Raw genomic sequence first — 19,172 nt, 5'->3', positions numbered from 1 at the left:
GCTGATTCCCCTCCCCCGCCTACACACCCACCTTTGCCTTTTTCAGCCATCGGGGTCCCAGAGCTTGTGGTCCCAGCCCAGCATGCCTGGGCCAGGGTGAGCAGTGAGCAAACAGCTGTGGAGGGAGCCTCCTCCCCCTCTCTTCCTCCAAAGAGTGCCCAGGAAAGCCGGGCATTCACTCGCTTGGCGGCTGCTCTTCCTGGTGTACTCCCAGCTGGCTCTCCCCTGTACAGCTCTCCCACCATGTCAGGCCACCCCACCAACCTGAGAGTGAAGCTGCCCCTGCTCTGCGCTCTCCTGCAGCTGGCCACAGTCCTCCTGTTTGCCTTTTTCGTCCAGTATGACAGCCACACCAGCCCCCGGCTGTGGCACGAGGAGATGCAGTTGCACAGCAAAGGCCCTCTGGACAACGAATTCTACCCACGCTACCCAAGTGAGTATCTCCCGCACAGGAGATGCCCTCCTGCCAGGGTGCCAGGTCCAAGCTGGGAGCACAGGAGGAACAAGGGCCCAGGAAAACGCCCCCTCTTTGCCAAATCTGTGGCATGGTGCCCCTCCTGCCTAGGATGAGCCAGGACCCTTCCCCCAAATGCTCTCTGTCTACTTTCCAGACTTCTTGCTTCAGTTTGGTTTCTGGAGGGCGGGGGGGGCGGGGCGGGAGGAAATCAAAGCTTTGGAAATTCTATGTGGATCCCTTCTTATTCTCTGTACGTCCAAAGCAGCATCTGTGATAAATTATCCTCTTGCCCCAGGCAATTGTGGAAGTTACCATTTCCTCAAGATGCTTTTTGAATGGTATCTTTGAGTGCAGAACCTGGTTAAGTCCTGGCTTCTTGTTTGCCTTTGATTTCCTCCAGACGACTTCCACAATTTCCCAGTCCCACCTGGTGGTCTCCACCCATAACCTTCCTTAACTTTGGGGGAGGCACTGACAGTTTATGGATGTGTTTATGCACTCTTTAAAAAAAACAGCTAAATTTGGTGGCACCATTTTTGTAAAGACCCTGCAGGAAGAAAAGACTGAGACAGAGAAGCTGCCTTAGGATCTCCAGCATTAACGAGCGACAAGATTCCCAAAGGCCAACGGAGCCATGATTTGATCAGGTCATGAGCACACTCACAAAACGGGTGGCTGAGAAGCTGATTCCCCCCCTCCCCCCCCCCCGCCTACACACCCACCTTTGCCTTTTTCAGCCATCGGGGTCCCAGAGCTTGTGGTCCCAGCCCAGCATGCCTGGGCCAGTTTTGGGCCCAGCTGGATCCATTCTTCCTAGCTGGGAATCCAGCTGGTCCTACCCAGCCTCTCCCAGAAGGACACGGCACTCTTTTCCCCTCTGGGTCTGTCCCTGGGGCTCTGGGTGCCCCAGTATGCCAAATAGCCGTGTTGGGTCCAGCTTCCACTGTGGGAGGTTTTGCTTCTCCTGGTGGGCAGTGAGAGCCAGAGAGAGGTTGCCCCTTCCCCACGCTGTGCCTGCAAGACATCTTCCACAGATTTATTCAGCCCCACTATAGAGAGGCCAGCAGATCTTGTGGGGAAAAGATCCAGGAGCTGATTACCTGGTGCCCCAGTTTGGACGCCCATTTCTTCTTGAGGACACACCTGAGCCGCCTGGCCATTTGTCCCTTTTGCAACTGTCAGCACTTTTTAAAAAAAAAATTATTTATTTTATTGTGATACACAGTCATACAACATATAAATATCTCCTATTTTTAAACAACATTTCTTAGTGGTCTTCTTTCGGTTTTATACCTTTCCCCCCATTTCTCATTGATTGTTTTATTTTCTTTCTTATCCCATTTTTTAAATTTACATTAAATTATTTAATACTAATAACTTTACTTTTCTACATTCTTATATATCTATTATTTACATATTGTACAATTCTAATTTCTCCCCTTTATTTTGTTCCTTTATTTCTAATCTTGGACAAGTTAACAAAAGAAATTAAAGCGGAAGAAGAGACAGATTATTATATAATCTGGAGCAAATGGTATGAATGGTTTAAGATTAGCATTTTTCTTTTCAATCCACAGCTGCTGCCCTCTGCACCGCCATCTCCCCTGAATTGTCCTCCAGGACCCCCCAGCTCTTCCCCTGGAAGGCAGCCTAGCCCTGAGCAGCAGAGATGCAAGTGGTGAGGAGTTACCCAGGTTTCTTAATCTTGGCAACTTCAAGATCTGGGGACTTGGCTCCAGAATTCCCCAGCCAGCCATGGTGCCTGCGGAATTCTGGGAGCTGAAGTCCACACATCTTCAAGTTCCCAAGGTTGAGAAATGCTGCTCTACCTAAACAAAACCTCATTTCTTTCAGACCATCAATAATTCGGCCTCAGCCATTGCTAATTCCTGAATGTATTAGGAGTTCTAAAACCTGATTGCATGTAAGCCGGGTTTAGGGTTCAACCAAGGAGGAGCCATCCCATCCCAAAGGCCATAACTGCTACCCGCCACTGCAGCAACAGCACCCCTGAGATGGGACTGTGCTCAGCTGGCCAAGAGCAGCTGCAGCACAATCTCACCTGCTGAGCCATTTACAGGCTCTGCCATACAGCTGATACGCACATTCGCTCTTATCAGCCTGATCAAATGAGGTCACTTTTTGAACCCAATTATGCAGCTGCCGCCCTGTCCATTTCAACCTTGGTAAAGGCTGAAGAGGTAAAGCTGAGCAGGTGATTAGCTGGAAGTCAGGGAGAAGTTTGACTTGTCGGACCAGGCTCAGCCGGTGCTGGCAGCCCCTCAGCATGGAGACCCTGGAGCCTTTCTTCTTGTCCCCTGCTTACCTGGCTCCTTCCCCTCCTGCAGGCTTCCAAGACGTCCACGTCATGATTTTCCTTGGCTTTGGCTTCCTGATGACCTTCCTGAAACGCTACAGCTTCGGTGGGGTGGCTTTCAATTTTCTGATCGCCGCCTTTGCCCTCCAGTGGTCTATCCTCATCCAGGGATTTTTCCACACCTTCCACAATGGCAAAATCCATGTGGGAATAGAAAGGTGAGCAAGCAAGGCTTGGCGTCCTTGAGCCCCCCAAAAGAGGTGGCTTTAGCTTAAGCAGAGGCGGCAGAAGGACGGGAAGATGGAGCTGAGTGGGGGCTGGCACATCCCTCGGCAGTTGGGTCACTCAACTCAACCTCCCAATTCCATCCTCATTTCTTGAGGACTTGAAGAACTCTCCCTCTCCAGACACAGACTGGCAGTTAGCGTATTTGCAGGGTATGGTTGAATAAAAAAAATCAAGTGTGCCACTAAAGCTCCACATCTGAATTTTTTTGACCACCCTTCAGACACCAATGCAATTAAGGTGGGGCACTAGCAACCAACATCAAAATCAAGCAAGCTTAGTAAGAGGTGTGGAGGCAGTCAGCAGCTCATGAAGGGACTCCCTGAAACCTCTAGTTCCATGATGGCGAACCTCTGGCATGCAGATCCCTCTCTGTGGGCATGTGCACCATTGCGAGCTGCTCTTCTGGTTTCCGGCACGCACATGCCTGCTGGCCAGCTGGTCTTTGCATGCGCTGGAGTGCCAGAAACCCAAAGACCTGCAGTTTCCGGCATGTGCACACGCACATATTCCAATTTGGGCACAGGGGCCAAAAATGTTCGCTATCACTGCTCTAGTTGATAGTAGATGGTAACTCAGAGGTTGGATTCAAAATTCTTTTGCCCTGCCCGTTGCCTGCCATCTTGATCTCAGAGCTGCCCCCGACTGGACTTTGAGAGCAGTGAGGGGCTTCAGCCAGGCGGAGGGATGTGGGGAGGGGTCTTGTGCATTTGTCAGTCTCTCTGTGCTTCCCCATATTCTCCTGCCGTGTCCTGCTCCATTGGACCCAAAGCCGGCACGGCCCACCCTGGCAACCTCTGGCTTCAGCCTGTCCTATTGTTGCCTTTGTCTCCAGCTCAGCCTGGGCAGCCTTTTGTGTAGGAAGGTGTCCTTTTCTCCTGCAGGGAGGGAGGCTTTGAGTTGACAGGCTGGGGGAGTCATCCGGCAACCTCCCCATAGGGAGTGATGGTAGTTTCAAGCATTTTAAGTGCAGGCTCTTCGGAAATCCTTATTTAAACACAGCCAAGATGAATGGGGGAGATGGGAAATCTCCTGCTAGCCTTTTCTCCCCCCCCCCACTTCTGTCTTCTTGGCAGCATGATCAACGCGGACTTCTGTGCCGGGTCCATCCTCATTTCCTTTGGGGCACTGCTGGGCAAGACCAGCCCTGTTCAGTTGTTGCTGATGGCTGGGCTGGAAGTCACCCTCTTTGGTATCAACGAGTATGTCTTGCTCAGCCTCCTTCAGGTGAATTGCTCCCTGCGGGGGGCTTATCCCTCACTCCTTGGGATGGGATGAGCACAGGGCAGAGAGACTGTAATCCAAAGTCACATAGAAGCTGGGTTCGCACAGCCATTTAGACCAGATTTTTACTATCGGTTCTGTGGGTGTGGCTTGGTGGGTGTGGCTTGGTGGGCGTGGCAGGGGGAGGATATTGTAAATTCTCCATTCCCTCCCCACTCCAGAGGAAAGTTAGTGCAAAATCCCCATTTCCTTCTGATCAGCTGGGACCCGGGAGGCAGAGAATAGATGGGGGCGGGGCCAGTCAGAATTTTTAGTACCAGTTCTCTGAACTACTCAAAATTTCCGCTACCGGTTCTCCAGAACTGGTCAGAACCTGCTGAAACCCACCTCTGATTTAGACCCTGAACCCAGATTATGTAATATGTCAGGCATGGGAAACTAAGAACGACGCAGGAAATTCTGAAAGCAGTTTCTTTACTGCTTTTTGGCATAAATAGACAGAATCTTGCTGGACTAAAGCACCTTCTGTGTAATTTTCTGATACCTGCTGCAAAGAATTCGGTAGGGCCACTCGGCGCCACTGGAACAATTCAAGGCTGATGTTGCTCTTTACTCCTCCATCTTGCAACTCAATGTCAGATCCCATCAGTTAGTTACATAAAGTGCCACACTCCTGATTCCCATATCCCACCCCCCACTGATTGCAATCCCATCTTTTTGAGTGGGGGACCTAAACAGTTGTATGAACCCATTCGTATGAACGCATTCTGATTGGCAGAGCTTTGGCTCCCTGTCCTTGACTTGTGACAATGATCCTCAGCCCCAAAGAACGTCTCCCTCTCCCCCACCCACCCATGTTACCCAGTGAAAGGGGGTCTCCTGGTACTCCTGTGTCTTCTGACCTATTGAGCAGCGGTGAAATGTAAAATTTGTTACTACTGGTTCTGTGGGCGTGGCTTGCTGTGGTGGGGGGCGTTAATGTGACTGGGTGTTCATGGCCAACTTCTATGGCCGAAGAGGTTGTAAAAATGCTTTTAAAAGCCTCTGATGATCAGGCAACTTAGCTGGGATCGCCAGAGGAGCCTTTTAAAAGCATTTTTTCTACAACCTCTTCCACCAAAAGTAAAAAAAAACAAAAACCTCTGATGATTGCATGGTTTAGCTGGGCACGGGGGGGGGGGGGGGGGGCAGGGATTTTTGCTACCGGTTCTCCGAACCACCCGCTGCCATCACTACTGGATCGGGCGATCCGGTCAGAACCGGGAGCATTTCACCCCTGCTATTGAGTCTTCGCTCTGGTCCCCATTTCCCTGTGCCTGGGACCCAGGATGGCCTCCTTCCAAGCGTCAGGCAGACTCCAGTCTTCATACCTGGTGCTCCTTCAATAGATCTCACTGGGCCCTCTTAGCCTGGGCCCTTTCCTTTGGCTCAAGAGGTTTGGTGAGCTGTGTGGGGATGCGGCTTTTGGTTTCTGGGGTGTTTTTTTTTTTTTACCAGGGGGACATGGGTTGCACTGAGAACCATTGCTGTGAGATGGACAGCTCCATAAATAATTGAAATAAATAAATTAACACATCTCCAAATAGAGAATTGTTGGAATAAAGATTGATTGCAATCCTGGGAGCTGCCTTGAAGGAGGTAGAGGGTTTTAAAAGACTTTTAAAAGTTGTTGGTGCTGAAAACTACGCTGGCCACCTCTCTGGTGTTGCAGCGCTGTAGAAGCCACCCTCCTACAGTGTTTCCCTCATGTGGCTCAGGTGAAGGATGCCGGCGGCTCTATGACCATCCACACTTTCGGGGCCTACTTTGGGCTGATGGTGTCCCGCGTTCTTTTTCGACCCCACCTGGACAAGAGCCGGCAGCGGGAAGGCTCCGCCTACCACTCGGACCTCTTTGCTATGATTGGTGAGGCTTCCAAAGGGGCGGCTGGGCTTTGCGCCTTTAGGAGAGAAGCTAAATCCGGAAAGGCTCCTGTGGGCGGAGCAAGGATGCCAAGGGGGCAGGGCTAGGCAGGTCTCTTTACGGGTTTGGTAGAAGCGGCTGGAACTTTCTAGCTTTAGAATTATCTTTCAAACTCACTCGGAGGTCAGGTTGGAGTGTCTAGGTATACCCATTTAAAAATATTGCTGATTTTTAGCAATTGTCCAATAAAAATCCGAGGAAGACCCACAGCCATCCCTGCCCATCCCTGGGCAGTGCACACATTTATTAACCTGTGAGCCACTCTTGGAAACTGGAGGAGACTTAAGTGGAAGGGCTGCTTTGTTCCTTTTGAAAGGGGGGGGGCAGAAATCATGGCTCCCCGTGTCCCCGGCAGGCACGCTCTTCCTGTGGGTCTTCTGGCCCAGCTTCAACTCGGCAGTGACCGCCCACGGGGACGACCAGCAGCGGACAGTGATGAACACCTACTTCTCCCTGGCGTCCAGCACCCTCACCACCTTTGCCATCTCTGCCCTGGTGAACCGCGGAGGCCAGCTGGACATGGTGAGGCAGCTCCAGAGAAGGTCCACTGCTCTCGGAGGAAGGGTCTGGTTTGTACCCCCAGAAGTTGGGAGGCAGGACTACAGAATCACTGAAGCCAGGGATTTGTGTGCCTTGCTTGGCCAGATTCTGCAGCAGCTCCTCTGTTTTAAAAGCTGAATTGGGGGAGCTCTTCCATTACATTAACCGATGTTTTCTGCGGGTCACTCAAAGGAGCCACTGCAGAAATCCTAGGCCAGGTTTCCGGCAGGCCCAGGGTGGGCTCCTGAGCCCCTCCAAATGTTGTCTCCAAATCCAAGTTGAGGCAAGGGGCCATTAACTACAGGGAGCATCATCAGTATTTTATTCCAGCTTTTTATATATATAAAATTCCAGACAGTGAACATACCTATGTAGTAATCCTCTCTCCAACTTTCCCATTTTGTTTTTTTTAATACTGTACTTGATCATTAATTGAATGGAATTTAATTTTAAGTTAAATGTATGCAAAATGAAATTGGAATTCCTGCCCCAATTCCGGGATCACTTTCTTCTCTCCCCACCTCCCCCAGGTTCACATCCAGAATGCCGCTCTAGCTGGCGGAGTGATTGTTGGCACTTCGGCCGAGATGGCACTGACTCCCTTTGGGGCCCTGATCGCTGGGTGCGTGGCTGGCCTGGTGGCCACCCTCGGCTTCAAGTTCCTCACGGTAGGCCAAATGCCCAACCCGAGCTTTGCCTACAGCCCCTTGGGGTCTCCTACAAGAGCCTTGTCTTCCAAAGGAGCCGATTCAGCAGCAGAGCCCAGAAGGGGAGATGGGCAGGGTGCCAGCCAGGCGAGAAGGAGGGCCAGTTCTCAGCATGGCCAAGAGGCTTCCTACCCCAAAGTGCAGGGCCTTCTTTCTCTCTCTTGCCCAGCCCATCCTGGCTGCCAGGCTGAAAATCCAGGATACCTGCGGAATACACAACCTGCATGGGTTGCCCGGCTTGCTCGGTGCCCTCCTTGGTGCTCTGGTGGCCGCTCTGGCAACCCCGGATACCTATGGAGAGGGGTGAGTGCCACGGGGTGGGGGGGAGGCAGAGGGTTAGGACTGGGAGGGACAGTTGCTTCCCTCTCTTCCCAAAAGAGGCTTTGCCCAGGCGGTTGGGATCTGCCAGGCTGTGCTGGCTCACTGGGATCGTCTTGCTCCTACAGAATGGCTGACGTCTTCCCCCTTGTGGCCTCTGGGCAGCGGACCTCCATCAGACAGAGCCTCTTCCAGTTGCTGGGCCTGCTGGTCTCCCTGGGCATGGCCACAGTCGGTGGCAGCCTGGTGGGTGAGTGGGGGTGGGGGAGGCAAGCAATCCTGAAGCTCGTTTCACGCACAGGGAACTTTTTCTGCTTGGGAGTTTCATGCAACCTTGGAAGGGAGTGAGATGCTGGCTCCAGACCTGAAGCTCTGCAAGGAGCTTGAGAAGCAGCCCTGACATTTTTATTTATTCATGGAATGTATATGCCATCCATCTGACTATCATCTGGGCAGCTTACAACATCATAAAAACAAGAATATAAAAACCATAAACCAGATAACATTAACAAAAATTGGATAAAGTAGGAAGCAATACCTGTGTTCTGTCTCCCTCCCCACTTCACAGAGCAAACGCAAGACGCGTGTCTTCCAGCCTTTTTATTTGCTACAGACCTGATTTTCTTCAATTGAGGAAATACTTGGCAGTGACCGTGCAAAGGCCTGCCAAGTTCTGAGTCCCTTATCTCGTGTCCATGATCCGTTGCCAAAACTCACTGACAAAGTCCTTTAACCCTCCAACAACTGAGCTGCAGTGCACCCTTGGTAGCTTTTTTGTCCGTCACAAGGACCACATGGCAGCTCCACCCACTTTTATACCCTGTGGGGTGTGGCTCAGTGACTCAGCAATCTCTGAGCCTGCCACACCTTTTCCTCTGTTGCGCATGCTTATCTTTATGTTGCTGCCTCGGATCAATCCAGGATTGATCGTCAGCAGCTGGGACTTGAGACGTTGCCAGGGAGGAGGAGGGTGCAGGAAAGGGAGCCCTTGTCAGCTCCTCCTCCTGGCCTTCAGCTGGAACTTGGGGTGCTGCCAGTGAGGAGGGTCTTGCTGGCTTCTCTCCCTCACTCTCCGAGTCACTCTCCTCCATGAGAACAGGCTCAAGGGCCGGAGTCACAACAACCTAGATGGGGATGGAGGTGGGAGTCCACTAACCATGGGTCACTCCCAAGAGAGCCAAAACCAGAGACAGGTTTTAAGGCAATTTTGGGAGGCTAAGAGGGAAGGGTGCATCTCACCTTGAGCTGGCTGATGTTCCAAAAGACAAGCCACAAGAGAAAAGGCTCTTCTTCTGGACCCCCTCAGCCAATTTCTTGGACTGACAGGGTCTGTAGTCGATCCCTGCAGGTGTGAATGGGTGGGCCAATCTGATTTTGAAGTGGGATTCCAGTTGCAGATCCCCTGCTCCTTCTGACTGCTCTCTCTCTCTTTTTAGGGGCCATCCTGAAGATGGGAAGCCTTGCGATGCCCCCAGACGCTCTCTGCTTCGAGGATCAAATCTATTGGGAGGTATTTGAAGGCTTCCTCAGGGTCAAAGCCAGCTGCCGTTTAACCTGCATCAAATGCATCAAATTCCCCTGAGATGGGGTGGGGGCAATTGATTGATTGACTGATTGAGCTTTATAGCCTGCCTTGCCTCTGGGACCTCAGTGGAAGGGACACCACCAACCCAATCCCAGCCCAAGTAGTTTAGCCAGCACCAGCAATCCCAGAATGAAACACAGGAGCTCAGTTCACACATACTAGACTGCTTAGAATGAGACTGGGGAAATTATGATTCTGTTCATAGTCTGAGCTCATTGCAGGAGCAGAATGTGAATAAGCTTTGCTTACACCTATTCTTTCGTTAATCTCAATTTGTGTGCAAACACAGCCACACGATTCAAGTTAGTAGAGAAAGGGAAAATGGTGGACATGCGGAATGGCTGGGTGGGAGGCCTCTGGTCCTGCTGAGGTGAGATGTTAGGTCAATGTTAGGCTGGAAGGGTCAGCTCAACCTCTGGAGGGCCAAAGACATCCTGGTTCTGGTTCCTTTGGGAAATACCAAAAGCTGGAATCAAAAGAACTTGAATGCTTGCAGGCTGCCTGAGACCATCATACGTCAGCATGGAGGACAGAGAAAATGGGGGGACGGGTGGGGACCCTTTTCTCAGTCCCTCTCCTTTTGGCCTCGCATAGGTACCTGAGGAACATCATGATGGCTTCCAGGTCATGGAAGCTCTGAGCACGGAGGAGGCGGACAAAGACCCCCATGCCTGACAGAGTTGGCTGGGGATGCTCACATCACCCTCATCACCATCACCACCAACATTCAAGAAAGCAATCAGTCCAGACAGTCATGTATTGTCTGGAAAAAAGCAAGGAGGAATCTGATGCGGGAGGAGCAGCTCCTTCCACAATTGGAGTCTGCCTGGAAGATGGTTTGCAATGACTCAGGTGCACAGGGTCAGAAGCGGTAGTGGATTCCACTTACCTTCACTACCGGTTTGGAAGTGTGAGCACGTGCATGCGCTCGCTTCACTCACGCGCAGAACTTCTGCGCATGTGCAGAATGTCCATGATGATGTCCAGGTGGGTGGGCGGAGCCTCCCGTCACTGCCACTACCGGTTCTCCCAAACCAGGGTAAACCAGTAGAAACCCACCACTGGTCAGAAGCACCATCTTCCACATGATTATTTCATGGGTCCTAGAATTGTGCCATCAACTACTAAAAAATATCCCAAGGCCAACAGGAGCCGATGTTCTTTTTAAAGTAAATGTGTTTTCTTTCACAACCACCCTACTGTCATGCCATATTACCTTTGTGCCTTCAGGGTCCAGGCCTGCCACAATCCTACCGTGGGAAGTTGGGAGGGGGGGATTGCGAGAGTGGCGTAGATTTAGCCATAACAAAATTCTCTATAGAAGTTGAAGGCCATGGTGTCCGGCAGCTGTGCAAAGAAGAAATTGGAGGATGTCTTCTGTTCAAGAAAGATCTGATTGGAGCTGTGGTGGACATAGGAGAGATGTGGGCAGGATCTTGAACTTTCTTTTGGAAGCTTTCAGATTCCGGTTTTCCCAGATGTGCTAATATGACGTCTCTAATAAAAGTTAGCTTTGAGGAATTTCAAGCCTCGGAGTTTTTCATTAGGGGTGTTATTTGGAACCCTAAACACCTACAGAATCCTATTTGCTTCCCAACATAAATGCCATAATGTAAATCAGAAATACAACTAAATATTTATTTATTTATTTATTTATTTATTTATTTATTTATTTATTTATTTATTTATTTATTTATTTAGATTTTTATACCGCCCTTCTCCCGAAGGACTCAGGGTGGTGTACAGCCAAAGTATAAAAACAACACAATGTACAATTAAAACAAAACCTTAAAACAAACATAATCCATAAATGGCCAAAATTAAAACAGTCAAATTTAAAAACCCATAAAATTTATAAATAATAACCCCGATTAAAATTGTTTAGAATTAAAAGTTTAACAAGTGTTAAATTAAACTTTTAATTCTAAACAACACTTGTTAATTTATATTTACCGAATGAAAAACAAAGAGAATTTCTTGAAAAAATAACAAAAATTTTGGAGAATGAAAGTGTAGGGAAAGTAATTGTGGCTGGGGATTTTAATTTAATCAGAGATAAAATAGACAGTACTAACCCCACCCGCTGTGGAGGAGCAAATAAAATGGGGATTTTAAATACGTGGATGCTTCGAAACGGCATGGTGGATGTGTGGAGAGAGGTCAAAGGAATTGAAAGAGTATATACTTTTTTCTCTAAGATATATAATACATATTCTAGAATTGATTATATTTTTCTTTCTAAAGATTTGTTGAATAATGTGGATAAGGTAGATGTGGGAATTTTTAAAGATTCTGATCATGCAGAAGTTATGGTGGATTTAGATTTTAATTTTGAGAAAAAAAGAAGCTATTGGAGATATGAGGAGAAACTGTATAAAAATGAAAAGGATAAAAAATGGATACTTAAAAAATTGGAGGAAAGTTGGAGATTAAATGATAACGGGGAGGTTAAATTTGAAATTGTTTGGGATGCGATGAAAGCGGTGTTTAGAGGGGAGGGTATTAAATTATCAAGTAGGAAATATAAAAATTATAAGACTAAAATGGAAAGAGATAAAAACCAGATTAAAGAATTGGAAAATCAATTTTTGCTTACTAAAGAAAAAAAAATTCTTCAGGAGCTTAATATTTTAAGAAATAAAATGATAGAAGAGGATACAGAGTAAAAAGAAATTTGAGATATTTAAATAGGAATTTTTTTGAATTTAGTAATAGAAATTCTAAGTTATTGGCAAAGATGGCGAAAAATAAAAGAGAGAAGAGAGAAATTGGAGCTTTGATAGATGACAGAGGTATAAGATGTTATAAAAAATTAGAGAAATGTGAAGTGGTTAGAAATTTTTTTCAGAATTTATATACAAAGAAACCAATTAATCGGGGAAAATTGCAAAGCTATTTAGAAAAGTATGTGGTGAAAATTGATCAAACATATAAGGAATTGATGGAAGAAGATATAACACAAGATGAGATTAATGGAATAATACAAAAATTAAAATTAGGGAAAGCTCCAGGTGAGGATGGATTACCTATTGAGTTTTATAAAGAATTTAAAGAATTAATAATACCAAGATTGCAAAAATTATTCAATGGAATATTACATGGTGGAGAAGTACCTTCGTCATGGAATAGAACGGTGATATCCCTAATTCCTAAGCCAGATAAAGATTTAGAAAGGATTGAGTCCTATTGGCCCATTTCTTTAATTAATCAGGATGCAAAGATATTTACTGCTATTATAAGTAATAGATTAAATAGATTTATAGATAGATATATAAGTTACAACCAAGTAGGTTTTGTGAAGGGTAGATACATGAGTGATATTGTCAGAAGAGTATTAAATATTATAGATGTAGCTGAATATAACGGTGATAAAATTGGTATAGTATCATTGGATATTTTTAAAGCTTTTGATTCCGTACAATGGGAAACTATTAAAGTAATTGTGGAGGCTTTAGGTTTTGGTAATAAGTTTATACATGTTATTTCAAAATTGTACCAAAAAAGCAGTGCAAGAGTGAAGGTGAATGGAATATTAACTGAAGAGATAAAATTAGAAGCAGGTACGAGACAAGGATGTCCCTTGTCCCCAACATTATTTTATTAGCTATGGAAATTTTGACAAAATGATAGAAAAGATGAAGAATTAGAAGGATATAAGGGTATAAGATAAATTTGTATGGATGATACTTTAATTATTTTGAAAATGTAGAGAAAGACCTGAAAAGATATATAAGCATTTGAAAGAATTTGAGGAAATGACAGGTCTGAAAGTAAATTGGTCAAAGTCAGAATTATTGATGGATAGTAATGGTAATGGGTGTGAGAATATGCAAGAGCAATTTGGGATAAGGATTAAAAATACATTGAAATATTTGGGTATAGTGCTTTCACTCAAGGTTAAAGAATTGAAAAAACTTAATTATGATGTGGCGATTAATGAAATTGAGAAGAAGATAGACAAATATAAAATGTTAAAGTTGTCTTGGTTTGGTAGAATTGCAATGTGAAAGATGATGTTGTTGCCCAAGTTCAACTTTTTATTCGAGATGCTACCGCTAAATTTGACAGAGAAAGATATTGAAGGATACCAGAAAAAATTGGACAAATTTTGTAATGGTGGCAAAAGACCTAGATTAGTGAAGAAAATGTGGTATCAAAATCAAAGGGAAGGTGGATTAGGAATCCCCAAATTATTTAATTATTATTGTGCGTATGGTATCCGGATAGTGGTAAAAATATTTAAAGGTGAAGATAACTATTGGAGAGACTTAGAGTTAAGGGATATAGAGAAATTTGGATCAAGGTGGTTTTAGATAAAGCAAATTTAAAATGTGTAATTAGAAGTTATTGGTTAAAGGATTAAGTAAAAATGTGGAATAAATTTGTTAAAATTTTAATTCGGATATAATCTTTTGGGGGCAGACAATTGGAAATTGGCCGATTAAAAATAATATAAAACATAATGAAGTGATTAAAGAGGAAAATATAGAAATTATTAGAGATTGGATAAAAGTTATGGAACATGAAAGGAGGAATAAAGAAATTATTGAAAAATTAGGGTTAAGTTGGTTTGAAAAAATACAGATAGAAAAATGGACAAAAAAATTAAGGGAAAATTACTTGATAAATAGATGTGAAACTGAATTTGAATATTTAGTATCTCGGATTATGAAAGATGAAATTGGGCTAAAGGGACTCGTTAGTAGGGTTTATAAGATTATAAATTCTGATGAAAAATTACAAAGAGTGATGAGGACAAATTGGGAAAAAGATCTTAATATTGAAATACCAGAGTCAGATTGGAATGTGAATTGGAATAGTAGAATTATGAGAACTTTATCTATAAGGATTAAAGAGCATAATTATAAAGTTGTTTGGAAATGGTATTTGACTCCAGTAAGATTGTCACAAATGGATAAAAAAATTAGTAAAAAATGTTGGAGATGTGAGATGGAATTGGGGACTTATGAACATATGTGGTGTAAATGTGACAAGGTTAAAAAGTTTTGGCAACAATTGGAGAAAATGATATTTGAAATGATGGGAAAGTAATAATATTGAGAGTGGAAACTATATTATTGTTGGTAATTAAGGAAGTCCCTCTCTGTCGGACGATGGGAGATAGAAGCCGGCAGTAGATGGTCCCGTGAGATAGCCTCCTAAGCCATGGGCGCTTTAAAGGTGGTAACCATACGCAAAACAACAGGTAGCCAGTGCAGTCTGGTGTTATCACGCTCCTCAATAACCTGCGCCGTGTTCTGAGTGCTCTTCGTCCAGCATGACTGTGCATAAGGCATCCCGGTCCAGGAAGGCTGGCGGAGGCGAACCTGGTAAAATGCTCTCCTGGAGAGTGAAATGGTCTTCAAGGACAACCGACCATCCAGGAGCACGATTCGTACCTTTCCATCGGGGCCAATGATTCACCCCAGACAGCCGCATCTGCAGCTGACTGTGCCGGTGCCGGCATCCACAGCCACTCCGTCTTGGAGGATTAAGTTTGAGCCTGTTTATCCAGAAACGGCCCAGACAACAGCATGACAGCTTCACTGGGTGGAAAAGTACAGCTGGGTCATCAGACAGTGGTATAAAAGCCACTGATGATCTCACCAGCGGCTTCATATAGATGTTGAACAGGAGGGTGAGAGTGACCCTGCGGCCCCACATGAGGCACCTTGGGTCGATCTCTGCCCCCTGTCAACACCGTCTGCGTCCGATCAGAGAGTGGAGGAGAACCACCGATAAACGGTGCCTCCCACTCCCAACCCCTCCAACCGGCGCAGCAGGATACCATGGTCAATGGTATCAAAAGCCGCTGAGAGGTCTAATAGGACCAGGGCAGAGGAATAACCCCTATCCCTGGCCCTCCAGAGATCATCCACCAGTGCGACCAAAGCTGTCTCCGTACTGTATCCGGGCCGGAAGCCGGACTGGAACGGGTCTAGATAGACAGCTTCATCCAGGTACCCCAGGTACTGGGGTAGCTGACATGCCACCACACTCTCAACAACCTTCGCCGAGAAGTGAAGATTGGAGACTGGCCGGTAGTTCCCTAAAACAGCTGGGTCCAGGGATTATGATTATTATGATTATAATAGGTAGAATTATAATAGCTAGATATTGGAAATTAGATGTGATTTTTAGAATAGAAGAGTGGAATTCTGAAATGTGGAAATTAGCCATAAATGATAAAATGACATGTGATATTAAAATTAGAAGTGGTGTGTATAAAGAAGATATTTTCTGGAAGACTTGGAACCATTCGTGGACTATGCGCTTGGAAAATTGGATGCTTCGGTACCTGTACCTCGAGAACGTGGATTTTGGCAATCATGAGGACATATCCGAAGACCCAAATCTTCCTTTTTTTTTATGTATAGCACAAGGGTGTAATAATGTATTTTCTTTTTTGTTTGTTGGAAAAAAGTAATAAAAAAAAAATAGAATTAAAAGTTTAGGATTAAAAATTTAAGCCAGTCCCGCTTGAATAAACAAATGCGTTTTCAGCTCACGGCGAAAGGTCCGAAGGTCGGGTAATTGGTGCAAACCATGAGGAAGTTCGTTCCAAAGGGTAGGAGCTCCTACAGAGAAGGCCCTTCCCCTGGGGGCCACCAGCCGACATTGCTTGGCAGACGGCACCCTGAGAAGACCCTCTCTGTGTGAGCATACAGGTCGGTGGGAGGCATAAGGTAACAGCAGGTGGTCCCGTAAGTACTCAGGCCATGGTTAAAGGTGGTAACCAAAACCTTAAAGCGCACCCGAAAGACCACAGGAAGCCAGTGCAGACTGCACAGGAGCGGTGTTACGTGGGAGCAGCGTGGGGCTCCCTCAATCACCCGCGCAGCTGCATTCTGAACTAACTGAAGCCTCCGGGTGCACTTCAGGGGAAGCCCCATGTAGAGAGCATTGCAATAATCCAAACGAGAAGTGACAAGAGCGTGAGTGACCGTGCATAAGGCATCCCGGTCAAGGAAGGGGCGCAACTGGTGGACCAGGCGCACCTGGTAAAAAGCTCTCCTGGAGACGGCCGCCAAATAATCTTCAAACGACAGTCGTCCATCCAGGAGAACACCCAAGTTGCGCACCCTTTCCATTGGGGCCAATGACTCGCCCCCAACAGTCAGCTGCAGTTGCAGCTGACTGTACCGGGGTGCCGGCATACACAGCCACTCCGTCTTGGAGGGATTGAGCTTGAGCCTGTTTCTCCCCATCCAGACCCGTACGGCTTCCAGGCACTGGACAGCACTTCGACAGCTTCGTTGGGGTGGCCCAGGGTGGAAAAGTACAGCTGCGTGTCATCAGCGTACAGATAGTAACTCACCCCGAAGCCACTGATGACCTCGCCCAGCGGCTTCATATAGATGTTGAACAGGAGAGGCGAGAGAATCGACTCCTGAGGCACCCCACAAGTAAGGCGCCTCACGGTCGATCTCTGCCCCCCTGTCAACACCGTCTGCATCCGGTCAGAGAGATAGGAGGAGAACCACCAATAAACGGTGCCTCCCACTCCCAAACTCTCCAACCGGTGAAGCAAGATACCATGGTTGATGGTATCAAAAGCCGCCGAGAGATCTAACAGGACCAGGGCAGAGGAACAACCCCTATCCCTGGCCCTCCAGAGGTCATCCACCAACGCGACCAAAGTTGTCTCCGTGCTATGTCTGGACCGGAAGCCGGACTGGAACGGGTCTAGATAGACAGCTTCATCCAGGTACCGGGGGAGCTGCCATGCCACCACACTCTCAACAACCTTCACCACAAAGCGAAGGTTAGAGACTGGACGATAATTTCCTAAAATAGCTGGGTCCAGGGAAGGCTTCTTGAGGAGGGGTCTCACCACCGCCTCTTTCAAGGCGGCGGGGAAAACCCCTTCCAACAACGAAGCATTTATAATTCCCTGGAGCCAGCCTCATGTCACCTCCCATGTGGCCAGCACTAACCAGGAGGGACACGGGTCCAGTAAACATGTGGTCACATGTAGCCTCCCCAGTAACCTGTCCACGTCCTCGAGAGCCACAGCATCAAACTCATCCCAAATAACCTCAAGAAGACGCGTCTCCGTAATCTCGTTTGGATCATCGCAATTTTGGTCTAAACTATCCCGAAGCTGAACGATTTTATCGTATAGATAACGGTTAAACTCCTCAGCACGTCCCTGATGAAGGAGAGAGTGGGTCACCCGAAACAGGGCGGCCGGGCGGTTATCTGCCGACGCAATGATGGTGGAAACGTAAGAACGTTTCGCCTCCCTCAGTGCCACTAGGTAGGTCTTAGAAAAAGACCTAACTAGTGTCCGATCAGTCTCAGAACAGCTAGACCTCCAGGTACTCTCTAGGCGTCTTCTCCGGCATTTCATCTCTCTCAGCTCCTCAGAAAACCAAGGAGCCAATTGAGATCTACGCCGGGTCAGAGGCCGCAAAGACACGACACGGTCCAAAGCCCCAGCCGCGGCCTGTTCCCAGGCAGCTACTAGTTCTTCAGCCGTGCCGTGGGCAAGATCCTCAGGAAACGGCCCAAGCTCCGTCAAGAACCTCTCGGGGTCCATCAGGCGCCTGGGACGGAACCAACGCATTGGTTCCATCTCCCTGCGGTGGTGAGCGGCGGTCCGAAATTCCAAGCGAAGGAGAAAATGATCTGACCATGACACAGGTTCCGTCACTAAATCTCCTAATTCCAGATCATTAAACCACTGTCCAGAGATATAAATCAAGTCCAGTGTGCCACCCCCAATGTGTGTAGGGCCATCAGTTATTTGAATCAGGTCCAAGGCCATCATAGAAGCCTTGAACTCCTGGACTGCCATTGATGACAAGCCGGCCGATGGCAAGTTGAAATCCCCCATGACCAAAAGTCTGGGAATCTCAACCGCCACTCCGGCAAGCACCTCCAGCAGTTCAGGTAGGGCTGTAGTCACGCAGCAAGGAGCCACGTACGTGATCAACAAACCCATCTGATTCCTATGGCCCCACTTCACAAGGAGGGATTCATAACCAGCTATCTGAGGTACAGTGGACTCCCTCGGCTTTAGACTTTCTCTAATCACAACCGCAACCCCTCCACCCCTACCTTGGGCTCTCGGCTGATGGAATGCTCGGAAACCCGGAGGGCACAGTTCAACCAGGGGTACACCCCCTTCTGTGCCCAACCAGGTCTCCGTAATGCCCATAAAGTCCGCGGCCTCCCTCTGAATAAGATCACAAATCAGGGGAGCCTTATTAACCATGGACCGGGCATTGCACAGCATCAGCCGAAGACCCAAGCTCTGAGGGTCTTGACCATCCGGGGAACGAGTCACTGAGGTAGCACGTGATCGCTTTCAAACAGCGAACACGTGCTCCCAAAAACGATGCCCCCTCGCCTCCCCCATACCTACCCCTCCCACTTACCGTACAGATGGAACGATACTCTACACTATGAACACCCCCTTCCCCCCCCTTCGGACTAGATAAAATAATGCCGTGAGCAGACGCAGGGACTGGACATACCCTCCCAGACGGGTTTTTCCCCTTACCCGACTCTTCCCTCCCACTTGGCTCCCTCCCCGACGGGTTTCCCCCCCGCACATCCCACCCGACCCAAACCCGTCAATTCCCACCCTCCCCTTAAAATTCCCATTAAAACTCTCCTTAAAAAAACGGTTAAAACAATTAGTTAAAAATCCCCTAAGCCTCCTAGTTTTGGCATGCCACTTCTCGGGGTTCCAAAGCCCATCCTCAAGGTGGGCCCTCAATAGTGTAGAGGGCCAAACCTGTGAGAGAGGGGAATCTCACAGGGCAAGAA

The 19,172-nt window shown here is 47.4% G+C and overlaps 1 protein-coding gene across 4 annotated transcripts; it reads left to right on the top strand.

Moving 5' to 3' along the window:
• The first annotated feature begins 132 nt into the window (after window positions 1-132).
• LOC131186872 (ammonium transporter Rh type B-B-like) lies at window positions 133-10,916 on the top strand. Of its 4 annotated transcripts, none has more exons than XR_009152426.1 (10): window positions 133-433; window positions 2,806-2,992; window positions 4,136-4,286; window positions 6,041-6,188; window positions 6,601-6,767; window positions 7,316-7,453; window positions 7,662-7,795; window positions 7,939-8,056; window positions 9,247-9,320; window positions 9,990-10,916. XR_009152426.1 is itself a non-coding variant. In XM_058160823.1 (10 exons), exons 1-10 carry the CDS (start codon window positions 244-246, stop codon window positions 10,068-10,070), a joined length of 1,392 nt encoding a protein of 463 aa, XP_058016806.1. In that variant the 5' UTR covers window positions 133-243; the 3' UTR covers window positions 10,071-10,916. The 4 variants fall into 4 exon arrangements, 2 of the variants coding, with proteins under 2 accessions (XP_058016806.1, XP_058016807.1); XM_058160823.1 differs by having other exon boundaries at window positions 7,939-8,060; XR_009152427.1 differs by lacking the exon at window positions 9,990-10,916 and adding an exon at window positions 2,035-2,135 and having other exon boundaries at window positions 203-433; window positions 7,939-8,060; window positions 9,247-9,263.
• Window positions 10,917-19,172: the final 8,256 nt, after the last annotated feature.

The sequence above is a fragment of the Ahaetulla prasina genome, chromosome 17 (genome assembly GCF_028640845.1).
Source record: "Ahaetulla prasina isolate Xishuangbanna chromosome 17, ASM2864084v1, whole genome shotgun sequence".
In the NCBI taxonomy this organism is placed as follows: Eukaryota; Metazoa; Chordata; class Lepidosauria; order Squamata; family Colubridae; genus Ahaetulla; species Ahaetulla prasina.
This window is presented reverse-complemented; position numbering and strand designations above follow the sequence as displayed.

Coding starts and splice junctions, on each gene's coding strand:
- LOC131186872 (XM_058160823.1), top strand. CDS start 244: ATGTCAGGCCACCCCACCAACCTGAGAGTGAAGCTGCCCCTGCTCTGC. Junction 6,768..7,315: donor GCGGAGGCCAGCTGGACATG/GTGAGGCAGCTC, acceptor CACCTCCCCCAG/GTTCACATCCAGAATGCCGC. Junction 7,796..7,938: donor CCGGATACCTATGGAGAGGG/GTGAGTGCCACG, acceptor TTGCTCCTACAG/AATGGCTGACGTCTTCCCCC.